The sequence below is a fragment of the Uloborus diversus genome, chromosome 6 (genome assembly GCF_026930045.1).
Source record: "Uloborus diversus isolate 005 chromosome 6, Udiv.v.3.1, whole genome shotgun sequence".
Taxonomy (NCBI): Eukaryota; Metazoa; Arthropoda; class Arachnida; order Araneae; family Uloboridae; genus Uloborus; species Uloborus diversus.
In genome coordinates this window covers 137826840-137854603 of record NC_072736.1, presented here as the reverse complement: position 1 = coordinate 137854603, position 27764 = coordinate 137826840, and the positions used below count along the sequence as shown (strand labels likewise).

Below are 27764 nucleotides of genomic sequence, written 5' to 3'. Positions count from 1 at the left end.
CAAATTTAGAAGAAATCCGACAGAACTTGGTTTTTGTAAGGAGAAACTCCATGGGCGTTGCCCCCCCCCTGCAGGGACTAAAACCATTGTGTGTGCATTCCCGAGCACCAAAGTACCTCTGTGCCAAATTTGGAAAAATCAGACAAAAACTTGGCTTTTATAAGGAGATCCCCTACGAGGGTTGTCCCCCCCCCTTCCCCATAGCGGGAAGGAAACTGCTCAATGAGTATTCCTGAGCATCAAGAATGAACCTCTGTGCCAAATATGGAAAAGATACGGCAAAAAATAGATTTTTTGCAGGAAAATCCCCTTTATGGGGTTTTAGTTAGATACCATGGGGAGTTTATAGGACCGGACTAACATGCGGGTTTCCGTTTTTTTTTTTTTTTTTTTTTTTGCTTGGATGTAAGCAAACTTGTGGAGCACACCGATCTATCGGTTTAGAGGTTTTTATTCTAAACCGGTGTAATGATGTAGGGTGTACTGTACATCGGTATTTTACGATGCATCGATGCATCGTAAAGCCCTAATTCCCAGATATCATTTCACATTGTTCTTTAACTTGAATTTGCAATAATTATTTTTACATTTTAAAGAAATTGTCTGCTTGTATTTTTACATTAATAAAAAAATTTTCAACATCTTTTATGTGTCTCTTTTTTCAACAAATACTTGCCTTTTGCTTTAGGCGGAGGGGGGGGGGAAGTGTAGGCCAGTCATTTCGATGTTTTTTCCAATTGTGGAAAAAGGTGTACACTCTTCAAAATTTTTATAGAGAACCAACTAAAACCACGGCCTTTCGTACGTAAAGAATAAAAGTTCAAAAATCCAGGGGGGGTGAGAAATGTCAGCCCCCATAAATACCCCCCCCCCCCCCCCCGTAAATGACAGGCCTGTGAGTGTGACTATGCGCATCAAAGTGGGAAATTATGGCGGTAAGATTCTGAAGTAAAGATTTGACTAAATCTTATAAGATACAGTCGAACCTCGTTAAAACGAACTTTAATGGATCATTAAAATCGATTACTCTTAACAGAATTCGTCTTATCCAAAAAACAAAAAACAATGGGACAGAGAATACAAAAAAGTCCGTTTTAGAAGTAATTCTTTTTAAGCGTGTTCGAATTAACGAGGTTCGTCAGTATCGTCAAAAAAAAAAAAAAGAAAGAAAGAAAACTAATCAGCTCAAAAAAGAAAAAATAAAAATAAAAGAAATAAACTCAAAAAATTACGAAATTAACATGCTCAAATATGACGAAATTAATTTGACGAAACTAATACTCTCAAAACTACGAATATGATTGTCGATTTGACGAAACTAGAATGAAGAAATATTTCGTTACATTTGACGGAATTCGCATCTTCAAACCAGAGACGAAAGCAGTTTCCTCAATTTGACGAAATGTTCGCTCGGAGCATATCCCTGGAAGCGATTTCGTCAGAAACGAAGAAAATTTCGTCGAATATGAAAGTCCATTTCTGAGAGTGCGTATGTACGTATGTGTGTATGTGCGTATGTATCTCTCATAACTCAAAAACCGTGTGTCCTGGAAAGTTGAAATTCGGTACGTAGACTCTTGGTGGGGCCTAGTTGTGCAACTTCCCTTTTGGTTGCATCCGAATGTTCCTAAGGGGGTCTTTTGCCCCTTTTTGGGAGGAAATCATTGTTAATTTCGATTTAAACTCAAGTGGTTTTATAATTTGTCGAACACATGGCGATATATCGCCAGTTTTTTGGTTGCCAAGTTTTGTAACCAACTTGGTGACAACTTTGCCGATTGTTTTTTTTTTTTTTTTAGATTTTACATTTGGTTTCAAGTTGGCCACTGTTGGTGATATTTAGAGTGTAAACATTTGAATCACATTAAAATTGCCGATAATGGGGAAATGACATTAAATTGGAGTAAAAGGAAGTCATGTGATGCACACATCAGCTCATTTACATAAAATAAAAGCGTATGCCAATATCAGATAAATTTCCCTTATTTTTCATGCAGCATTCCTTATTTTAGCGTTTTTGATTTACTAATATATTGGTCAATTATTCATGAAAGTATGTTTTCCCCTTGTCCAAGGTTTTTCTTTTTTTTCAAAGTTTCCTTCTCCAAACTAAAAATTGGTGAACAAAAGATTAATGATACCACTTTTGTTTTAGAATTTAAAAACTGCTCTTTGCAATAGTGTTCCATGAAATTAAATACCTTTGAAATAGTTTTATAAAATTTGAAATTTAAGCATTTTCTCCCCATTTCGAAGTCATCGTCAAATTACTGCCGTGACTGGTGTCACTCATTATCCTTTAAAGCTCGATGTACCTAAAAGTTTGCCAGTATCAGATTGTATGCATCTCTTTCTCTGTGGCAAGTCTCTAAATGCCAAATGTGATGTTATGGTAAATGAAACTCCAGAATTAATTCCCACTCAATATTTTCCACTCGCATAGCCAAGGCATTTCAGAATGCAAAACTTAAACCCTATTAGCTAGGCTGGTGATTTTAATCGAACGTATATAATTAGGCATCCATTGCCCATTTGTAATTGCTGTCTCTTCGATCCGTTAAACACAGATCCCGAGCATTTCGAGTTTGAAGTATGGCGGACAGACTAATCCATTATTAGAGACGCCAGTTTCTAATTGGGTACCCATAATTAGTAGCATGCGTTATTAGGAGAGCATAAGGAATAGTTCAAAGTTACAACAAATAGAGAATTGAAATTTGATCCTTGGCTGGAAGTACGCTTTACAAGCCAATTTTGTGGGATTATGTATTGGAAGTAAGTATATAAGTAAATTCCAAAAGCAATGTCCCGGTACTCTATTACAGTGATATTAACATGCAATAATACGTAGAATATAAAATATAACTAAGAGAACACATTATTTGTTAAGTTAAATATTCTACCAACGTTTTCTATATAACTTCATCATTCTTTTAAAAGTATCAATTTTGTTCGTATGTTTTTGACTCATTACACGTAAAGTTTTCCCTCCTGGCTTACCAAACTTTCAGAAAACTTGATAGTATGCAAGAGAATCATTACACAAAAATTAGAAATACAAATTTCGAAAATTTTAAGAAATATGAGCATTGAAAACAATTTATCACTGCACATGCGCGAAAGGACGCAATTTACAAATTTTGAATTTTGTAAATTCAAATTTCAAAATTTCTTGGACAATGGATTTGGAAACTTATAAAAAATTCCAATTGAATAACATAAAAGTTTAAGAAAGTATCAGCAACCTAATAAGCCGTCTGAATTTCAATCATTCTTGCATAAACGACGAATCGTTAAAGATCGTTCACAAATAACCTGTTTTTATCTCGAATTACCCTAAACGATTGCAGGTAAGCGTTGTATTTTGTGAACAACCCCCCACGATTCGTTGTCCATCCGAGAATAATTGAAACACAGCTCATATGGTCGCCGATATCATTTTAGATTTTTAAAGTTATAAATTTCTATATTTCGCTTCTGTTCAGTAAGGATAATTTCTTTAAATGGTTGTGTTTTATTGAGCAATCACGATTGCTTATTGTTCTCACTTGACTGTCCTTGGTGTTACGCTGATTTTATCTTTCCCCGCCTCCCACTGCAGCACCACCGTTGACCGGCCTCACGATGCTGCTCCTCTTGCGAAAACCTTCTCCAGATTGCGTCCATATCCTACACGCATACATACACACTAGTGATGGGAATAATCGAGTTCTCATAATCGAATCACTCGATTATTCAAGATCATTCGAGAACTCGATTACCACGAGTTCTCGATTATCGTATCTCGAGTTCTCGATTACCACTTTTCGAGTTCTCGAGCGATGAACTTCTCGAGTTCTCGATTATCACTTTCCGAGTAATCGAGCGATCAACTGCTCGAGTTCTCGATTGTCACTTTCCGAGTGCTCGAGCGATCAACTGCTCGAGTTCTCGCTTTGAACTTCTCGAGATCTTGAGTTCTCGAGATGCTGAGTTTTCGAGATGTTGAGTTCTCGAGATGTCAATCACTCGAGCAATGTATTTTTCGACCGATTTGATAATCGAATGAACCTCTCAATATAGTTGACTTCTGATAGGGGTGCCCACCTAGAAAGGGAGGGGGGGGGGAGGTCATGGCGTAGCCTGTGCCATTGACATTTTTAGGGGCGGTGTTTTAAGGGGTATTTTTCATTTTTTGGGGGGCTCTGCGATATTGAGGGGGGGTGCGTCTTTGACCTCAGGGGGGTACCCCTGCTTCTGAAGTGATTCAGTTGCAGGGGCGGATCCGTCATTTAGGGTGTCAGAGGGCTGGCTTTGAAAAGTTAATGATTTAACTTATGAATGGGCATGGTTTTTGTTGTCTTCCGAAAAAATTTGCATTGAACCCTTCCCCCAGAAAAAATTGGAGTGACTGACGGGCTGCGCTGAGGTGTCCACAGGGGAGGTGGTTCATAGCGCAGACTGCGCCACTGAAATTCTTAATGGATGTTAGCATTTTATAGAGAACATCCCTCTTGAGGGGAGAGGGTGTTTTCAGGGGTATTTTTCTCTTTTTTTGGGGGGGGAGGAGGTCTCTGCGATATTGAGGGGGGTGCCCTTGACCTCAGGGCGGGTGGGTACCCCTGCTTCTGAAGTGTTTCAGTTGCAGGGGCGTATCCGTCATTTAGGGGGTCAGAGGGCTGGCTTTGAAAAGTTAATGATTTTACTTATGAATGCGCATGGTTTTCGTTGTCTTCCGAAAAAATTTGCATTGAACCCTTCACCCAGAAAAATTTGGAGTGAGTGACGGGCTGCGCTGCGGTGCCCACAGGGGAGGTGGGTCATGGCACAGACTACGCCATTGAAATTCTTAGTGGACGTTAGTATTTTTTAGGGAGTATTCTTCTTGAGGGGGGAAGGGGTCCTGATTTTAAAAGGTGTGCCAGCACACTTGAGGAATAGATACCCTTGCGATCTAAATGGTGTTATTATCAAATAATTGTCTCTCGAATGTTTCATTCGAATATTGTTATAATTGAATGTATGCTGTCGAATCCTTGATTATCAAATGATCCTTTGGGATACTTTGGTAGTCGAATGATATGTTTGGTGGAAGTGAAGGTTGGGAGCGCTAATAAGGTTCTAACTTGAGAGGCATTAAAATTTAAATTATATTTCAGGTAAAAAGTGGAATACTTAAGTTGAAAACCTGAGGGGACGTCTTCCCCCTTACGTCCACTTTCGACTATACCATTGGATAATGATACAAGTGTAACAGGTGTTAACAGACGTTTTAGAGTTCAAATATACACATTACTGCAGACACGTGTTTCGGGGTTTCAAGGAACCCTTTTTTTTTCAACGCAAAATAGTGAGATTGTGGATGTAGGGACATTACTGGATGTCTTTAGGGACCATTCATTAAATACGTAAGGGTCCTGAGGGGGAGGGGGTTGGAAAAATGTCTATACATTTGGGGGGGGGGGTTCAAACCCATTCTTTTGCAATATTTTCCAAGTCGATGTTTTACATTTGAAATTGCGCGGTCAAGTGAATTGACAGGGATTATATATTTCATTTGCGTCTGGAAAATAAATAACGTATTAGGAGAAGCTGCTTTTAATTTGTTTTACAAAGAATGAATAATGTTAAACATAATAAAAGAATCGCACTATGCATGGCATGTTTTATTTTTAATTCGTATCGCATCATATACAAAAAAATGTCGAAAAAACATTCAGTCTAAATTCCCTACTTTCTAGTAAATATTTAATTACATAAAATTTTTTAATAATATTGAAATTAATTTCGATTCCAGTGATGTTAGATTCGTTATTTTATTATTTTGAAAAACGAAATGGAATCTTACGTAAGAATAGGGGGAGGGGTTTGAAAAATCTTCCGTACCCTTACATGGGGGGAGGAGGGTCAAAAATTGCCAAAATCATCCTTACGTAACTAATGAATGGCCCCTTACATGCAAAAGCTTACTATTTTGTTGAAAAAAGAGTACCTTAAAACTCCAAAACAATGTTTCTGCAGTACTCTGTATATTTGGGATACAAAACCTTTGTTATTTCATGTTACTTCTCGGCACAAAGGTATTTATTTATTTCTTAACAAAACAAGTTTTACTTCTGTAATTTCTAACTGTAATTCCTTCTTATGGGTGCAAATAAGTTTTGACACAAACTGTGGGATTGTAATTTTTAGGAGATTTTGTCTCTTTTGGGGAAGAGCTTCATAGGTGTTGCGCCTTCGCTCTTGGGATGGATAGATTTGGAATGATTTTAAAATCGAATGATTGCTTTTCGCTTGCTTTATTCGAATGGGGTTATAGTTGAATGTTTGGCGACGAATTTTCGATAATTGAGAGATTTCATAATAATCGAACGATATTTTTCGAACGAAAATTGTTAATTATCATATGAGCGGATTTATGGAGGGGCATGCGTTGTGTGAGTAGCGGATACAACGGGAGGGTCATGGGGGTCATGACCCCCTCCCTCCCACCCTAAACCTACAGTATTCGTACACATTGTGTTCAAACACTTCATGCATAAAATGTAAGCGATGACAGTATCTTTTCATTTCATTAATTATTTTTCAAAGTAAATATTTGAACTACTACGTTTCATTGCTTATGAAATTAATTTGCAACGTTTATCTTCAATTAGGTGTCTTATTCCTGATCGATTTGATGCTTTTTATTGACTCCCAAACACGTTCAGACATTTTTCGTATCAAAAACGGGAATTTCGTTCATGGTCCTTTCTTCAACACGACCCCCTCCCCCATAATGGTTTTCTGTATCTGCCCCTGGTGTGATTCGGCGGTGAAATCTTGAAACAAAGGGTAGAGAAACACTTTCCATACTGTTTTGAACTTGACAGTTATTAAGATTAAATATGTACAATTTTTATTAAAAAGTGAGTAATAATGATAATATGGGCGGGTTTTTGGGCGACACTAGCAGGTTTAAACTTGAGAGTTGTTAAACTTAAAAATATATTGAACTAGTATTGTACAAACTGTGTAATTGAGAATTTAAGGTGGTTTTTGCTCTTTTTCGGATCATTGTTTCTTAGGGGGAGGGGGAGATGGAATTGTCATAAGAGGCGCGCCATTGCTCACAGGAACAGACAAACACCTCTGTCATTCTATAAGGTTTCAGAATCAAATAATTGCTTCTAAAGTGCTTTTTTTTTCGGATGGGGTTACTCAGAGAGCACACTTCGTTGAGATAAAGGTTTTAAAACGATTGTTAACGCTGTGTGTTGTTAACGCTGTGACAACCATGTCAAAACGTTTGTGAAACGTTTTAACGCAATGTGTTTACAATGCAGCGGTGCCCATCCCCCCCCCCCCCCGGCGATGACAATCATCCCTCAAATGCGACGAAGAACCCCCAGAACGAGAGCCCCCTAAAATAAGACGAAAAGACTTCTTATAAGTTACCCTCTCCTCTTCAAAACTTCAATGGCGCGATCTGCGCCATGGATCCTCCCCCTCCCGCCTTCTCTCTCTTGGGAACCCTTGTATAATATATTGACTGTTGTCGAATGTTCAGTTATCGAGCGTCTCGGATAGTTTGAAAAAAATAATTTTGTTCCAATACGTAATCTGCTTTTCAGAGAAACTTGGTGATCAATTTGTCCTTTTTGAGGACCAGCGCACGGAAAATGAAGCGCAGCTACGAAACCTTAAATTCCGAAACGGACCGTCGCGAGCCAAAGCATTTTCAGCAGTTTTGCCTCAACACACTTTACAAAAAAAAAAAAAAAAAACTGATAAAATCAGCACATGAATTGACTCCAAACTTTTAAGTTGAGTAAATAATATACTAATCAACATTTATGAAAATATAAGGAATATGACATTAAAAATATAAGGAAAATGACATAAACAAAAGCGAGTAAAACAAGAAAAACATTTGAATTCAACTACGCACGCAAAAATAAATGCTACGCACGCAAGTCACAAATATCTTGCGTATGGAATTAAAAAAAAAAAAAAAAAACAATCTGTATAAAATATAATTTTTATTAAAAAAATGGGTCAAAGAGTGGGAAGCTAAAACTAATCCCACACGACAATCTTCAATATTTCTTTTTAATGCATTCAGAAACATTTCAACTTCACTCCCTGCACTTTTAATTACATATTTAAGTCAGCGAATGAAAAATAAAAATAAACTAGTATGTTGTGGCCATTACGAAACTTTCTTCTATATTTTTCTTTTTTTTTCTGATCCCTCCCCATGCTTGACGAGGAAGCAATATTCCCAACAAAAACGAAATTACACATGCAAAAACTTGACCACCATCCCAAGGTCTGAATTATTGCAAAAGCAAAGCAAAGAGCGAAAATTGAAAGTTATTTTAAAAGCCTTGCTTGAATTAATTACAAATATTTTATTTGTTAACAAACATAAGATGGCAACAGTTAAAAATTTTAAATCATTAAGAAAATATTTCCGATCATTTCCATACAATTAAAATCACGAGAAATACGCAGACGACAATCTATTACGATTTATCTTTCTTATTGTTGCATTAATAAAACTATTTTTATTCGCTAAAAAATAATGATAATAAAAATAAATCAGCACCTCTTGGCGCGATTGGCGCCAAAATTGAACCAAAGCCTGTTTACATATGGATTCACATATATTCCAAATTTCAACCAGAACGTAGCATTACTTCTTGAGATAGGGCACTCACAATGGAAAAAAAGAACGGGCGATTGCGCTACCCCCTTTTTAGCTGTTGACACCAAAATAAAATCAGCTCTTATACCTACTAATGGCTACTTGCCGATAAATTTTTCTTTCATTCCGTTCATTATTTCTTGAGATACAGCAGTCACAATTAACGACAAAAAACGTTCTATAGCTCAACCCCCGTTTGAGTTATTGACACCAAAATTGAATCAGCACCTGTTCCTGTTAATGGCAAAATATTTTGTTTGATTCCGCCAGTTACTTCCTGAGGAATAGCAATCACGCGTAACTCAAAAAACGTCCCATTGCTTCACCTTCCTTGGAGGAGTTCGCGCCAAAAACCAATGAGCACAAGTTCACATAGGGGCACATATGTGTAACAAGTTTCGTTCGATTTCATGCGGTAATTTTTGCTGTAGAGAGGCCCCAAAAAACTGGTCACACACAGAGGTGACACACACACACACACACACACATACACACACACATACACACACACACATACACACACACATACACACACACATACACACAGACAGACAGACATTTTCCAAAAATAGTCGAAATGGACTCAGCACACCTCAAAACGTTCGAATCCGTCAAAATTCGAAATTCGAAAATTTGCACGAATCCAATATTTTCTTCTATATATTATATATAGAAGAAAGTAAAAAGAGCGAATCAAGAAAGGAAAAAAAAAAAAAAATCATGAACTTCAATGCACTTCAAGCCACACTTGTAACTTTCAATGCGCCGGGAATCCCAATCTTCTGGGAAACGCAACCAGAAATATTTTACCCTCCCACCTCATGTATCAGTCAGATTAATATAATTCTACTAACAAGAACACACACACACACAAAAAAGCAAAAGCAATAAACAAGAATAAGTGAGTCCCTTTGCGCAGAGCAACGATTCCCCTACTTGTTTACATTATTAACTTTATGTTTGAGAGATCGAAACCGTTCGAAATAATCACGTGATATCTAAGAATCATTACTTTAAATGCATAGCCGTTCGAATAAATCACTCAAAATGAATGTAAAAAAATTAAAAATCAAGAAATCAACCCGTTACACAAATTGAGATGGAAGGGAGAGGGGGTGATAGCGTATCATTTCAATCACTCCGGGGAATCCCCTGAGGGCCATCAAGAGTCAAGGGCCCGTTGCCAGTTTTTTAGCCGCCACTCATAAACTTATAAAAGATTATACTACTCCAAGCCGGGTCGTCCAAATACCGGGCTCCTAGTTTCTGATAAGCTAACAGTAGTGTTGACAAGCAATGTATACAATAACTTCTAAAAGCCAGGAGGGCTCGCCCCTAATTATACCCCTAAATAATAGGCTTAATGGCACATTCCTATTTCGAGCGTACCCCTGCTCGGGAATTCAACTGTTCCAAAAGTTAAGGGTATCCCCCCACCCCCTTTCGCTGGGCGATATGGCGCACCCTATCAAATGTTACGGGGCATCCGTCTAGAAAGAGCTCCCCCCAACTCCCTAAATGAGATTTAAAAATCTCTCAAAAAATCACTTCTAAAAATTTCAGTTTCGCAGGCTGCACTATGGACCCCCCCCCCCCTCCCGAAAATGAGATTTAAAGAACCCTCTCAAAAAACTAGACCTCAAAATTTTAGTGGCGCTGGCTGCGCCATGCCCCCACCCCTTCCGAAAATGAAATAAAAAACACTCTGAAAAAACCGGCCAATGGCGCAAGCTGCACCATGCCCCCTCCCCTCTTTTAGTAAGCACCCCTGTAGCAGTAAACTCAATTCTGGAAAAGCTCAGAAAATGAACTATTTGAGTACTCAATTCAAACGTCTCGAGATCTCGATTTGAAACATCTCGAGATCTCGATTAAAAACATCTCGACAACTCGCTTCAAAAGATCTCGAGAAGTCAATCGCTCGAGTACTCGATTATAAAGATCTCGAGAAGTCAATCGCTCGAGTACTCGATTATAGAGATCTCGAGAAGTCAATCGCTCGAGTACTCGATTATAAAGATCTCGAGAAGTCAATCGCTCGAGTACTCGATTCCAAAGATCTCGAGCAGTCAATCGCTCGAGTACTCGATTCCAAAGATCTCGAGCAGTCAATCGCTCGAGTACTCGATTCCAAAGATCTCGAGAAGTCAATCGCTCGAGTACTCGATTATAAAGATCTCGAGAAGTCAATCGCTCGAGTACTCGATTCCAAAGATCTCGCGCAGTCAATCGCTCGAGTACTCGATTCCAAAGATCTCGAGAAGTCAATCGCTCGAGTACTCGATTCGGAAGATCTCGATTATCAATCACTCGAGTTCTCGATTTCAAAAGATCTCGATTATCAATCACTCGAGTGATCGACTTGAAAAGTTCTCGATTATCAATCACTCGATTATCAGAAGTACTCGATTCCCAAGATCTCGATTATCAAAAGATCTCGATTATGCCCATCACTAATACACACACTCATGCTTACACATACACACATATACACACATACCCACACACTCATGCCTGCACACAGACACACGCCTACACATACACACACTCTCACATACATACGCCTGCACACAGACACAAACACACACATACCCACACACATATGTATATACACACATACCTACACACACACATGCCTGCACACAGACACAAACACACACGCCTACATACACACATACCCACACACACACATATACACATGCCTGCACACACGCAAAAAAACACGTGATTGCGAAAAATATAATTTGAACTCAAGATGTCAAAATTCAAATTATTTATCAAAATGTTTTTATTTCAAATTTTAGCATAATAATTTTATTGTATGCTAACTTGTTTTCCGAAAGATTAGTTAGCCAGGACGGAAAACTCTGCGTGTTATGAGCCAAAAACATGCGAACAAAATTCATACTTTTGAAAGAATTGTTCATATCTTCTTTGCTAATAATAAAGCTGAAAGTCTCTCTGTCCGGATCTCTCTCTGTCTGTCAGGATCTCTGTGGATCGTCTAAACCGTTCTGCCGATTTTATGAAATTTGGCACAGAATTAGTTTGTAGCATGGGGATGTGAACCCCGAAGCAACTTTTCGAAAATTCGATTTTGTTCTTTTTCTATACCAATCCCAATTTTTTTAAGAACATTTTCCCGTGCAAAATTATTATGAGAGGGACGAGTAAACTACCAAGTAATCATAACGAGGAACCGTAACATGGGCAAGCCAATTGGCGAGAAATTCATCCGACATTATTTATGAATATATAGGCGAACCAAAAGACCTTTTAATTTTCTACTGCGGGCAAAGCCGTGCGGGTAGCACTAGTCATAAATATAAGTGGTACTTTCAAGAAAATGTATAAAATTATTGCATGTAAGACGCAAACTAATTTTTGAAATTTGCAGCATATTCCTAGCTATTTATAATGAAGGATGACCAGAAAACGTTTTTGGTTCTTTAATTTACTGCTAGTCCCCTAAAAGTATGGGTGGTTTAACTTTTATTGAAACATGTCAGCTGAAGTAAGACCTTTTACGTGATAAAAGTTGCAGAGTATTTATCCACTTATTCCACGAGAAATCCTTGAATTTTTTTTGCTAGTGATGCATTTTCTTTGTCCACCCCTGTAGTTATCCTTTTCATTGCAATCGAATAATAAAATGTTACGGAAAACTGTAATTCGTGAAAACTCACAATAAAAGTTAGTTCGCACACTTAGAAAATAAATTTAGTTTACTAAGCCACTATGAAGCACCTAAAGATAAGCAAAGTATCATGAGTGCAAAGTGGTTTAAGTCACAAAAAGCTGAGATTCATAACTCGGTGAAGATTGATTCTAATAATGTACTTCTTTATGCTCAAAATATTTTTTATGCAATTAATTACCCTAAATATGATTCTAGGGACCTGAAAAATCATAGAAAACTTTAGATTTCGAGTTTTTTAAATAAATTTTAATTAATCTATTTATTTATGTATTTATTTCAAACATTCAATTTATTAAATCTGCGCGTGATAGTTTAACAATTTTCTCAATTGGATGTTTGAAAAGTTCAATGAGAAAACAAAAAAATAGCGAACAAATCGAAAATCTAGCTTTTTATATGGCCCCCAAGTCCCCTACATTGCATGTAGAGGAAAATCTCTCTATACAGATTTAATGACAATGTTCAACACGGCGGATCTTCGACCGGCTGGCTTCGAGCCTAACACCCTTCAGTTACGAGTTCAATGCTTTGCCGATCAGGCTACCACGGCTGTTGTTGTTGTTGTGTCTAATGACGTGCAGAGTGCGAAAGGTTTAAATGCTTCCAAAAGTCTTGATAACAAGACCTGCTAATTCTGGAGCCCGATGGCTGTACAGAATTTCAATTGGTGGTGCTCCAAGTTGGAGGAGGGAGCGAATAATGGCCTGACAATTAAAAACATGATCAGGGGTGAGTTGTAAATGGGGACAGTGCTTGCAGATGGGATAGGATTTGTTATTAGTTGGTAATATCTTCATGTCATTTAAATGTCCAGTGCGTAGCCTAGTTATTGTAGAAGAGAGGTTTCTTGGGTAGCGAAGGTCGGGAATTGTTGCCTTGCTGAAAAGCTGATCGTAGATACTTCGCCTGGCAACAGCATTCACGTCTCTGAAGGTGGCTGTCAGAGGTTGATCTTGTTCACGTGCTTCTTTTGCTAGGGCATCTGCACACTCATTTCCCTTGATTCCGACATGAGCGGGGATCCACTGCAGAACACAAGTTAACTTGAGTGAGTGGAGAAGAAAATTTATTTCCTGCGTCAGTCTTGTCACACCATTACGTATGGCTTCGAGTGCTGATTTTGAGTCGGAAAATATCACAATTTCTTCCATTTGGTCTTTAGCTACCACGGTTAAAAACAATCATTGGGTGCTAAATCCTGTGAGCATGCAGACCACTTAAGATCACCTCTTAATAATTGAATGAATGTCAAATAGTAAAATATGTCGCCACAATGAACGCGCGCTCCTCTTTCGTCCATGGTTGTGAAAAAATAACCGTTTATAAAAAAAGTAATAGGATGCGCCATTTAAAATGCAGATATCTAAACCTCTTGAAGAAATAATAACCGATGTGTGGCTCGAAATTCAAACAAGTAAGTTTCGACTTTGCACCTGTGCAATTCCTTGATATTTTATTTGTTGGAAATGCCGATACAAACAGCATGTTTGTGAGCGAAACTTAAATTATTTAGTATATTTTCATGGAACATCACACAAAATACTTTAGTTTATTTAAGTTATAATTGTAGCTCGTTTTTTTCGGAAGCCCAAAAAGTAAAAATCAAGAAAATCTGTTCAGTGACAATTGATAAAAGATTCCGTTATGACGTCAACATACGTTACGTTTGCGATTTCTTCACGGAATAGACTCGTCTATCTGTGCTGAATGAGAGATGAATAGTGCAGTGCAAATAGTTCTTAGAAATTTGAACTAAAAAAATTGCACTCAGTTTTTTGTTTATTTCCTTTGTAGCTACGTCTGCCACAAGCATGAAATTTGCTTTAAAAAAAAAAATACTCATTCTTCTTTTAGAAAATGATATTATTTTTTCAAATATGTATTTTGAATATGGTTTTCGAAAGTAATCACAAATCTAAAACGAGCTGATGTGTGCATCACATGACTTCCTTTTACTCCAATTTAATGTCATTTCCTCATTACTGGCAATTTTATTGTGATTCAATAGTTTACTCTCTAAATATCACAAACAGTGGCCAAATTGAAACAGATACGTTGGCGACAAAACTTGGCAACCAAAAGGGCGATATATCGCCAAGTGTCCGCCAAATTATAACACCACTTGAGTTTACATCGAAATTAACAATGATTTCCCCCCAAAAATGAGCAAAAGAGCCCATTAGAAACACCTGAATGCAACCAAAAGGGAAGGTGCACAACTAGACCCCACTAGGAGTCTATGTACCAAATTTCAACTTTCTTGGACTTACCGTTATTGAGTTATGCGACATATATACGCACATCCGCACACACGCACATACATACGTATATACAGACGTCACGAAAAAATTCGTTGTAATTAACTCGGGAATCGCCATTACGGATATTTCGCGTGTCTGTACGTTCTTAGACTTATCCACGTGTGGTCGTGCCGAAAAAAAAACTCAATATTCATTCGGGGGAAAATGGAAATTAAGGTCGATTTTTGTTGCATGTAATCGCTTTCTCTATTGGTTTAAAAGAAAGAACTGTGCTTATTTCTTATTGGAAGAGACATTTGCAGCTTTCCACGGAGTTCGCGAAATCTCTTCTTTAATCCACCATCGGACTTAGGAGAAAGCTTATTGCTATTTGTGAAACATCATTGGATGCCGAAAATCTGCCCTCTAATCTATTTAAAGAGCCACAGTCTTGTTTATCGGGCTTCACTACTTTTCTCTATGTCTTGCTGTATGTGTGTCCCCATGTTTCGCATTAAACGTATTTGTTTATGTTCAGCTGTCTGAATCTCCGCTTTACACAACCTTTCAACAATTTTTGACTGAAAATTTTTTTCACGAAAAAAATAGTTACTTTTTTGTAAAAGGAAGTATAAAATATCATCAATCCAAAATGTCCACTTAAAATGGCTGTTCCCAAGCACCGTGCAAATGGCAGTACCGTTAAAAATCAAGTGCTTTTCTTGCTTTTGCTGTTAATTATCAATGGACATGTTATAGATAAAAAACGTAAACAGCTCATTATCATGATTAATTTATTCGAGAGAAATTTTTATCGAAATGACTTTGTGCTTTGATGATAGACCAGTTACAGATGAAAACCGGAACGAGCTGCGGTCATGTCGAATGTATTTGAGAGAAATTTCTATCTCAATGAGTTTACACTTCAATTATTGACATGCTGCTTATAGTAAGGAATAACAGATGAAAGTAATTTCAGGACATATTCATTGGCCTCATTCCTTTTTATCTTACTTCTTTGATAAATATAGGGTAAGTGCTCCAGTAGTCGGCCACAAGGACATAAAACTGCTTATAAATAGAATAAGTATAACTCAAAATCGGATATGATGCATTCCCACATTCCTTTACCTGGTCCCATTTATCATTCAACAACAGTGAAATTGTAAGTACGTTTTATTAAATAGTAATGAGTCTTTTTATTTTAAACTGGAGGACCCGACAGACGTTGTTCTGTTCAAGCTTTGTAAATTGAAAAGTCAAAAAAAATTAATAAACCATCAAGTGTTTGAACCGTTTTGTTGAAAAAAATAAGTAAAAAGAAAATGATTTAAGCTGCTTGGTGTCAGAATGGTAAGCTGCTTGGTGTCATATATTTATTGCAACTTGATTTATCTAATGCCCAACTGAGCAGTTGTTTTATTAACTATTTTTTCTCCCGTACGTGACGGCTTGTTCCTTCAGCCATACTCAAAGGATAAAAAGCGTCCTCAGATATTAAGTGTAAAAAACTAACTACTCATCTAGAACAAATGGTAAATCCCGCTGCAATATCCCCCATATAAAAAAGAATAAAACAATAGAAAGGATATCGTTTGAAAAAATGATAAAGGTAAAAACAGTTCTCTGAATAAGCGAAAATCACTCCCCCCCCTCCCGATGTAAAATAAACATTCTTCAACAAAAATGACTAAAAACTCTTTAAAAACGAAAATCAATTATTTGCAGATTGAAATATTTCGCCAAATAAACAAATAATACAATACATAACATTAACAGTAGCTTTAAAATGTAAACAAATGATCTCGCAACTCTATTGTTTGTAGCCAAAGTCGCCAAGCCACTACGTTACTGTAATCCGGCCATTTATTGAGCGAAACCAATTCCGACCGATTTGCAGTCCGACCTTTTGAACGAAAACTTTTAAAACTTCATATATTGCCTAATTTGTTCTTTCCACCAAAGATCTTCAACTGCACTGATCTTTTGTGTACAGAACTACCCTGTTATAATTTATCTGGACGAAAATAAAATTTGTTTCGTCTTTAAATTCCATCATCTTTTCCTTTAATAATGTACTGATTAGTTTGATAATCCTTAAAGTATTCTTGATATTGGTGCCAAAATCAGATGGATTTGAGCCGAGAAACAAATGTTGCTAGCTACGGTACTAAAAAAGAACTTTAGTTAAAATTTACTTTGAAGAGCCTTCGGCTAACCATTTTGGTACTCCCGTTAGAGGAAGTCAAATCTCTCGTACATTCACGCAACCATCTTCTGCGCCAAAATAAAGCCACGCCCCCCACCGGGGAACTATCTCAACATACCACACCAGAGGATAAGGGTACTTTACTTTAAAATATATCTCGGGACCTAAAATCGTTGCTTTCAAGAGTTAAAGGCTTCACACTCTCTACACACTCTCTCTCTATATATATACATTTTATCTATTCTCAATTGACATATCACAGTAGGAAATTTCATTACAAAAATCAGAACTGACTTTCTTATTGTCATGTGGCAACGGGTTAAATATTTATTTCAGTTCTCGTCAACAATAATCATTTGAGAGAGATAACCATCCAATGACTAAATTAATTAATTAATTAACAAAAACGTTTCCGATTCGATCCATCGCGCTTCGAAACCATGCTCCCCGCAACTTAATTACACACAAAAAATTTGATCAAAATCGGTCCAGCCGTTTAAAAGCCTTATGGTGACAAACGTCCGCACAAACGATTTTTATCTATTAAGATGGTGTGCCCATCATCCTAGTTAGTGATTCTGTTTATTTTTTTCTTAAGAAGACACATCATCTTTAAATGTTAAGTGCCCTTATTTTTTTCGTTCTGATGTAAATTTGCTTGTACTTATGTTTTAATTGATAGTATTATATTATGTTTAAATTAAAAATTAAACTCCTTCTTCGACTCAAATATTGTTAGAGGGGTGGCCCACCACTGGGTACTGAATTCTTATGCATTTCCAATAGTCGGCCATGGCAGATTGACCACTGGTTCTATACTGTTTGATTGATCTACCCAGTAGTCGACTGCGTACTTCCATTTGATTTTCTAATGCTCATCAAATAGTAATTGAAATAAAGCATTGACACAGCGGCAATTTAGCTGTTTTGAGAAAAAATTCCCTTTCTGACGTTATTTCTTCTAAAGAAAATGTTTAAACTTTCTGCCTAAACTTTTTTTTTTGACAAAAGGGGGTTATTTCGTCATTTTATTGCCTCTAATGTTGATTTTAACTTAGAAGTTATGAAAACTGGTGGTGTAAATGTAGTCCATCGCTGCAGTTAGAATAAATATTCTATTACTAAACATGTCATTACCAAATGGTGATTTATCGTCTTTCTTATCAAGCCATCTAACTTTATGGTTTGATTTTACTAAGGCAAATTATTTCAAGTGTTGGTAACACTTTTTATTACTGCTTCCATAACCAAATATTTATTTCCTTGGCTTTTCTTCGCTAGGAAATTAAAATGTATTTCTTGTTTAAAATAATGCTGACTTACCTTCAAAATTGCATTATATAGCGATTAATCCCATTTTACTTTATTCATCGTTTACGCGTATTTTTGTTCAATTATGTATGATTATCTTCATGACACCCCAAATATCTGAATTTCAATTTACCTACATATAGGCTCCTCATTTGGGTAATCAATGAGGGGGGGGGGGGCAATCGGATTTTTTCACATAATGCAATCATGCATTTTTGCCTGTATTTTCATGCTTTTTTAATTCAAATGAACTGAGTTCATGTAATTTCCCCCCCCCCCCCACCCCGCCAAAAAACTGTGTAAGTACGAACGAGTCTAAATAACTCATCTTACTGCAGTTGGTTCACAACGAAGTACCATTGTTTTTTATGATAAATTTTGCTTTAGACGTGACCTTGATTGCTAGTCTTTTAAGTAAAAGGATTTTTACTTTTATTGTTTTGAGGTGAAATTATTTCCAAAACTACAATTTCAATTTTGTGTTCCTTATGCTGAAGTTTCGTTCTAATGAACATAAACATTTCTCTCACATAAACTAGTGAAATGTCCATCATATCGATCAATAATTCGTCCTTTATGGGTCATGAATTCAATCAACTTTTTTGATCAGTCTTAATGTTAACATAAACAATTAACACTAAAACTTTTTTGTGCCAGGGTGGGGGAGGGGGGGGGGTCCAAATTCTCATGTTTTGAAAGTTTTCAAAATGCCTCCCCCTTTTAAAAAATAAATCCGGCTTAACCCGGGTCTTTTCCATTCATCAAATTTCTTCTTTCGCAGCATATGATATCATCTTATTTAATGACGTAGAACAGGGGTTCTCAAACTTTCAGGCTCTGCAGCCCCTTTAAAGACTGACATAAGGTCACACCTCCTCTCCCTCCGTACTTGCTTAAAACAAGCAATCTAATTGGAAACTGGAACTGATATAGATAGCTGAAAACTAGTAAATAAGGAAAAATCAAGATAGTTTCACACACAAAATTTAACTCAACTGTTCAAAGCTTTATTTTGAACAGCTTATTACTAGATCATATGAAATCCAAGATGAAAAGAAGTAAATACAATTTTTCGAGGCAATTTAGGATCCAAGTGAGGTTGGCGTGCACATTAGTCACTTTCACAACATTAATGAGAGGTTGATTTTATTTTATCTGATATACCCTAACGCCCCTCTCCCCCTGTCGCCTTGATATTCTTTTGCGCCCCCCCCCCCCGTAGGTTGAGAACCGCTGATGTGGAAGATAAATAATTTAAAAAAATATTGCATGAAATGCATATTCTTTCTCTCAAACTGAAAGCAGTTTAGAAGCTAATATAAAGATAAACGTTATGAAGACATCCAGAATGCAAAGTTCTTTCGTAAGTACTGGAATAATTATTTTTTTAAGTACACTACTGTGGTACACGGCCGACTACTGGCTCATGCATGGCCGAGCACTGAGTTTGTATCGCCGACTACTGGAGCATTTTCTCGTATTAACAATAGCTTGGTTTAAAAAAAAATATTCCAGAAACAAGTTAGCGAATCATTATCAGAAAGGTACAGCCTAAAGGTTTACATTGTTTTCGTTGTTGTATTGATAGCTGAAACTTATAGGTTAACAAAACTCAACAACTGATCTCTTAAATGGCCGACTACTGGAGCTTTTACTATATTTTATCCATGCTCATAACTAATCTCACAACGCTTGTACTAGTCAAAATTGAAGATATTGCCCTAAAATGAGAAAGGAAGACATGTGAACTGACGGAAACATTGATGTTTCTATAATGGGCCATTAGTTGTCACTGAAAGCTGGTCGTTAACGTTGCAACGTAAACCAACGTAAGCTATTTTTAATACGAGATATTGTCCTAATAAGATAAAGGAAGACATGTGAACTGACGGAAGTACTGAAGTTTCTACAATGGCCAGAAGGTGTCACTGAAAGCTGGTCGTTAACGTTGCAACGTAAACCTAATACTACAAATACAATTTTCATTGCTTGGATAAATTAACTAGATTTACCAAACTAAAGCTGTCCCTCACCTTTAATTCGCAATATTCACTTTTTATAACCTTATTATTAATATTAGATTATTCTTATTTTGACAATTTCAGCGTTCAATTTGCATGACAAACTGTACAATAAAGCACAAAATTGATATTTTCAGCTAATCAAAAAGCTTCAAGGGTAAGCAAACCACGTCAAGAAATCTCTAGCGCCATTAGCTGACAATTTAGGGAAATACAGGGTGGTTATAACTCAAGTTCCACTTTCAAAACCCTGTAAAAAACAAAACCACTGGTCAAAATGACGTCAAATTTCAACGGATTATTACCGAAGAAGGGGGAAAACGTATGGCAGAAGAAAAGAAAAATAGAGTTGGAATTTAGCATTAAATGGCGCTGCAAGTGTTAGAATATGTAAATCAAAACACCTCTCATGTGAACGACTCATTGAAGTTGCCATTTACCTACTGTCTGACCATCCCGATCAGCTGATCTTGACTTCTGACTATGGGGTGTGACCCGTGTGATTTCTGGCTATGGGGCTATATGAAAGGTGTTGTGTTTCAGTGCTCCGATTGCAAAATTTGTTGAGCTGAAGGCACGCATTGCACAACACATTCTAAACTTGATCCCGGAAACACTTCGATTAGTTGTGGAACAAGCTGTTTTTCGATTTCAACTTGTTTCAAAAAGCGGTGGACAGCATATTGAACACCTTTTACGCCAGTCTCACGAAAATTAAAGACCGATTTGATTTTCACTAATGCTTTTTATGCGTTTTTTCTGCCTTAGGAAAATTAAAAACCGATTTAACTCAATTATGATGCTTACAGCAACATCTATTGCTAAGAATTCCAACAATTTATTTTTCTTTTACCATACATTTCCACCCTTCTGCGATAATATTTCGTTGAAAATTGATGTCACTCTGACCAGTGGTTTTGTTTTCAGAGCGTTTTAAAAGTGGAACTTTAACTATAATTATCCTGTACCCCACTTGCACTAGATTCGAAGATTTTCACGTTGCATTGACTGGTTCAAAACTGCTACTACACATAGTAGTCAGATTAAGTGGGATTGCTGTTCATCGCAAGATATAAATGAAAAACAAACGGATTGTTAGCCAAGTATTTGTACGTTTAAGTTTTCATTCTTGTCTCTAATGCTATTGGTAACAAAATACTAAGAAACTACTATATTTAAAATCTAAGAGACAGTTCAATGCAATTTAACACATATAAATGTTTAGTCTTTTATTGCATTTCACATATTTTTTTATAATACTGCATTAAAATTACAACATTTATGCTTCAGGTAAATGCTGAAATTCACATTTGTTGCTTAAATTTATTTAATGATAACCAATAATTTAAAAAACAACTTTTAGAATAGAATATAAATCTAAATAACAGAAAGGTATAATATATCTGTTCAAAAAGCATTTTAAAAACTCATTTTCATTCTAAAGTTTTCGATAAAAAGTTAAAAACTTCTTTGAAAATGCGTAACAAGCATTTCCTTGATTCTTTCGTATTAACAATAGTCAAATACCATTAATAAGTGAATTATTAAAAAGTTTGGCGGTCTTTAAAATTTTAATTTTGCTAATAAGGAATAAAAATAGTTCTTTGAATACTTAAGTTTTACATTTTTTATACCTATTTAGATATGTGGGAACTGGACACAGAGCATGTTTTTGTATGCAAAGGTGTTTTTTTATTACGGCCATCCAAAATTTCTTCCTACCATTTGATAAAATTTGACGTTAAAAGGTCTGTAGAAGTCTCTCAGCCTCTGGATGGTGGAAAGTGATATATCAGGATGTGTCCTGCCTTTTGTCTTGCCTAAACAGTGCGGATTTCCACTGCCTTCTGACTTCTTGAGGCAAGGGAAACCTTTGGTCTCATTGAAGTAGAAATGTTTATCTGATATGACTTGTTTCAATCCTAAAAAGTCCTGAACCCTACCCATTTCTCCAGCAGGATCCCTGATAAGGTTCTCACCACTGATGAACAGCATTCTGTCCAACCCGAAATAACGTGTCCACCACTCCAAGAAGCGAGCGTACACTCCTATTCTGATGGCACTCCAAGAAGTGTCCACTAGTCCTGTGCTGACGTTGAGGAAGGCCATGTCCTCGAAAGAGGGCGTGTCCTTTCGCTTGCTTGTGGACTGTGTATAGTCTGATATGGCCCTGGTGACAGGATCGCGAACTACGACGAGTAAGCGGACGGATGGAGACATAGAGTGAATTCTTGGAGGGACTTCCTTCGTGATGAAGTAGCTTGGAGTCTTTTCCATTGTGATCTGGCCTTCCAAGCTTGATGGCATTTGTTGTCTGCAATGAAAAACACAACTTTAGAAAGGCAAAATTAAACATTACGTGATTAAAAGTTACTTGAAGTTATTGAAGTCATTTGATGCAAATACTGTAATTTTGGATTATATGAAAGAATGTGTGAATTATTTTAGTTCCATCGATGAAAGTTTATGTAAACTAAAGTAATAGTACGGATTAAGAAGAAGTTAAAATGACAGAAAATTACAATTATTGACAGAATACAAAGTATATTTCTATAGTATGTGTATTTAACACAAATTAATGAATTTGTTATTCGTAACTTCCACAATCAGTGTAAGTTTATAATCAAAAAGCTCATTATGTTTGGAAAAAATCTTTCTTCAATATTTAATGAATTATTTAATTCTTAGTAAGTAGTTATGTACCAATCTAACATGCTTTTTCTTTTGGAATAAAATAAAAATGTCATGTAAGTCTTGATCAGGATAAATTTATTTGACAACGAAATTTTAAATAACTGAGGACATTTATTTGTTTAGTTAGTTGGTTTTAAAGAGAATAGACTATTCTTGAAATCATCGAAAATAGGCAATAAGTGATGAGGCCTTCTGGAAAAAGAGATTTTATTTCTTCCAGAAAAGCAAAAAAGATTGATAGCAGCTTAAAGAAAGACGGTTTCAATTTCTTATTCATATCGTTTGCACTTAAATTCTGAGCGATTTTTCTTTTTCTTAGGAAGCACTTGTAGAAAATTTTGAAGAGCGCTGCTTTTTAGACGCATAAGTTCCTGATGTGAAAAAGCAAAATAAATAAAAGTAATCCCTAAATTTATGAACAACCTAGTTTTCAAGGCTGAATCCGAAGAAAGCAAAAAAAAAAAAGTAACGCTCGAACATAACCAACTGAGTTATGGTTGATGAAAAAAACGAAGAATTGCCAAACAAGATAAATAAAAACCAGAAGCATAAAAACTTGGAGTATGGAAATCATAAGCAAGACATAGGAATTTCTACAACATATCGAGATGACCCTTGAAAAATCTACTTTCCTCTTGAATGATGGTAATTTAGCAAGCAGAGAACGAATTTCCAAACATCATTTTTCATCCCGCAAGTTATGGAAAATACTTTCTTCTTGTTTGTTGTTAGTAGGATGCTTTTTCCAAGCTGTGTGGTGGAAAGAGCTCCGTTGTGTTTAGTTTTTTTTTTTTTTCTGCGCGGAAGAAGAAAAGATAAATGAAAATATGAGGACTATAGAAAAGAGTATAGCATCAGTTTTTGTATGTTGTTTCTCCGTAAAAGTAATTGTGTTCATGTAAAACTTCCGGATTTTATTTTGACGAGAACAAAAAGCTTACTATTGAATATCTAAAAGCGTTTTTTTTAAACCATTAGTTAATAAATGTTGTTAAAGCTGATAGAATGTCGTTTAAGCTATTGAAAATTTGCTAAAGTCATAAGAGTCAATAAAATTTCAAAATGAAATTAAAATAGTGTCAAGTTTGTTAAAGTTGATAAAGTATTGTTTACGAAATTTACATGTAGTTGCAGTTAGTCAAGTATTGTATTAAAACATGTTGCCCTTGTACATTTTTTAAGACATTTACTTCCTATTCTTTTCTGAGGTTCATGTACTAAGTGAAATTTAGTAACAACGAACCTCAAATTACTTCAATTTTTGTTCCTTGTAACGGGAATTTCGTTGTAATGGAATTTAAGCAATGTAATAGTAATAAAATGGGGACTGAAAATGTATTTTATTGAAACGGATGTTTCGTTGTATTGGTACTCGTTGTAACGGAATTTCACTGTAGTTTTAAAAGACTTTAAAGACGGAAAAATCAAAATGTGTTTATACAGTGAAATCCCATACAACGAATATCAATACAGTAAAACCTGTGAAGTTGACCACCTGTCTAAGTTGGCCGCTTTTTTCAGGCACGGAATCAGCCTTTATCATATAAATCAACCTTTGTAAGTTGACCACCAGTTTAAGTTGACCACTAAAGTAAGAAAGTGGTCAACTTACACAGGTTTCACTGTACAACGAAATATCCGTTTCCGTAAAATAAATTTTCAGTCCTCAAGTAATTGCTATTACATTGGTTGAATTCCATTACAACGAAATTTGTTACAACGAGCAAAATTTGCAGTACCATAAGGTTCATTGTGACGGAATATCACTATATATGTGAAATTACTGCTTTTCTTGTTTTCTAAACATGAGTTCAATTCAGCATGATCAAAAAATTATTTTTCTTTATCATCAGCTGAAAACAATACGCTTGAAAAGCAGCATTGGTAGTATTCTAAGATGTTAATATCTTTAAAAAAATAAAATTTTAATATTGACAGAAGGTTGACTCATTTATAGGGTGTAACTAAAGTGTGGACATCAAACTACGAACATCCTAAACTTATATATAAAGAATATTTTCTTTGTTTGGTATCATTTACGTGTGAAAATCCCACGAAAGGTTATTAACATTGTTTTTGTAACTTCAGATTTCTGTAGACGTGTTTCGAGGATTCAAGGAAACCTTTTACCAATTCAGGTGGTTGTGATTTTGGGGATATAATAATCCACAGTAGAACATTACCAGGATTACGCCTCTGAGCTAATTTATTTCACGGCATGATGAAGGAATCTGTTAATTTTTTCCATCAAAATTAATTTTCTCAATACACACTTAATTGCGCAACCATTTCATACTTTTTGCCAGAAGGTACATCCAACACTCCAATTCATCTCTCTATCGAACTGCGAGTAATTTAATACAACATCAGTCATATTCCACAGACATTAACTCTCTTTTTCTGAAAGCTTTTCATTTTGAAATTCATAGCTCGAAATTTTTATGCCCTAGATCTGAAAATGCTGGAAATCTTCAGCAGCACATCATTTATCGCTTAAGGTCTTGACTCCTTGGGTGAATAAACAATTAAGAAAATAAAGATAAACGGTCATTTGTCAAATTCGATTAGTAATCTAATGTTAATTATCTTGCTCGTGGAACAAATGAGAAATTAAACTCTTCTTGGAAAGGTTCCGGAAATGGGGAACTGCTTTTTACAGCCCTCTTCCTTGATGGTTCCATCCGCTGAGGATCTGATGAAAAATTCACCGCCTAGATATTGGGAAGGCTTAATTGACTTGCCACCGACGGAAATTAGCAAGAGAGGCGTGAATATTAATTTGTCTAAATTGATCTGCTTTTATTGCAGGGTTTCCTACGGACTGTGAATTAGGAAAAATTAAAGTTATTAGAAATTTAAAAATGTTTTGTACTTTCAAATGGCGTTTCTTTCAGATAAAGTTGCGGAGAAAAAAAATCCACTTTAGTTTAATTGCCTTCGTCTGAAAGTTATGGTAAGCAGACAAAGTGCATTTTTGTTGGGGTAACTAAAGTCATTAATTTCAAGGTAAGATTACTAAATTACTGTATTAGCGTTTATGTAACGGTATTGAGGTAGTTGAGATTAATCCGTTAAAGTTGACTGCTTTTTTTTCTAAAGTACGTTTGACCGTTTAAATTTTTTTTTTCACAATGTTATATCAAGTAAAAATTTCTTACCAGTTTTGTCCACATAAAATAATTTATTGTCTGCCTTAAAAAAAGAACGCATGATTTTCACAATTGCTGTTATGAAATATTTAGGATTAAGACTTATCTCAAGTTTATAACTTATGCAAGTAAGTTAACCACTAGATATTATTTATATATATATGTTCGTGAAATTAATCAGCAGCTGAAAACGGACATGGCATTTGAAAACAGGAGCTTCTATAAAAATCTACAGGATACCATACTACAGCCGGGGAGCCAAGGTTAAGTAAGCAACTACCTAACAACTCCTGTAAGCAACTACATGTAAGAAACTACCTAGCAGCTCCTGTAAGCAACTAACTAGCAGCTTCCTTAGGCCTTTTTTCTTCTTTTTCCTTCTCTTTTTTTTTTTTGGAATTCCAGCTTTGTTATGTCTATTCCAGACTTACAATCCCAAACATGGAGGAAAATGCAGTATGAAAATGAGCCCATTTTTTAAATAACCATGTATGCTTATGAAAATCATCGTGAATTGTGACAAGGAGAGGTAAGAAAGATTGTCATTTTTAGGGCAGCAGCTCCCTATCAAATAGGCAAAAGTTTAAAAAACTAGACTAACAGAGATGGTCCTAAATATATTTTTCTATGTGTCATTCTTTTAATATCGCAATTATATAATTTTATCCATTTAATAGCAGATAGTTGATTAAAAAAAATAATATTTTCAATTTTTTTTAATCTTTATTCGGGATTAGGACATGCAACTGAAATAATGCTATTACCTTGATCCTGATTTCACGCTTAGTTTTAACGTCCTTTTTCTCATTTTGATGTTCCAAATGATACAATTCCAAGAAGATAATGTCCCTTGACTTTCCGCATTCAATCTTTAAAAAGGAGATTCTGATGTTTGGATTATTGAACACTTCGGTTAATTGGATTCCAGATAATAGTCACTGCAATAATACGAACAGTCGCTACGCTGTGTAAGAGCTGTGCTTAAAATTTAGTTAATAAATTGCTCTGCAAGTTTATGCCTGACTGCTCATGCGAGATTCCAAACCAATTTAGCTTTGAGTATAAGAGCTAACTTTAGAAGAACCCGACTTAAAGTTTTAAATTCAAAGCTACAATTGAACTCAGAGAAAAAACATCACATTCTACTAAATGAATTACATACAAAACAGAAACGTCATTTCTATTTTTTACGCACCTGTTCACTTAACATTGCGTGAAAATGTCGCTTCTAATTTCTGCGTTATGACTTGGAAGCCATTTCAAGTAAGAAATATGAGCAGTGACTGGTAAATCGCATTCATTCTTTTTAAGCGTAAAATTGCTGGAATCAAAGGCAATAAAACATATTTGGATTGAATGTTTTTTGTTTCCCTTTCTATTTTAGTGAGTGCATCATTGCACTAGAAATATCGTCGAAGGTAATCATATTTGAGCAATATCGATTTTGGGCACTGTGAATGGAATGGCTAAATGTAGTGTATATTTTTGAGAAAGAATATGAGAAATTTGACGAAATGACATGGAAAAAATTGAAGACCCAAGAGGGGGATAGCTTCGATTTTTGCCAGTTTGGTGTTTACATTAAAATATTCGAAAAGTTGTATCTTTCACTCTGTAGAAGTCCGAGACGTCTCCAAACAAATTTTCTTTAAGATATTAAAGAAAGGTTTCGTAAAAGCGTTCGTAGCAGGAATAGAACGATATAGTTCCTTCATTACCCATGATTACCCATTTATTTTGGGACTAAAGAGTTTTTTATCACAAGACTCTTA

The 27764-nt window shown here is 35.8% G+C and overlaps 1 protein-coding gene across 1 annotated transcript in view; it reads right to left on the bottom strand.

The window, feature by feature from the left end:
- Positions 1 to 21383: 21383 nt before the first annotated feature.
- Positions 21384 to 27764, bottom strand: part of LOC129224089 (heparan sulfate glucosamine 3-O-sulfotransferase 6-like) — a 77414-nt gene continuing 71033 nt past the window's right edge. Inside the window, exon 2 of the mRNA XM_054858493.1 lies at positions 21384 to 22463. Coding sequence (XP_054714468.1) covers positions 21845 to 22463 — 619 coding nt within the window. The 3' untranslated portion in view covers positions 21384 to 21844. The remainder of the gene's footprint in view (positions 22464 to 27764) is intronic.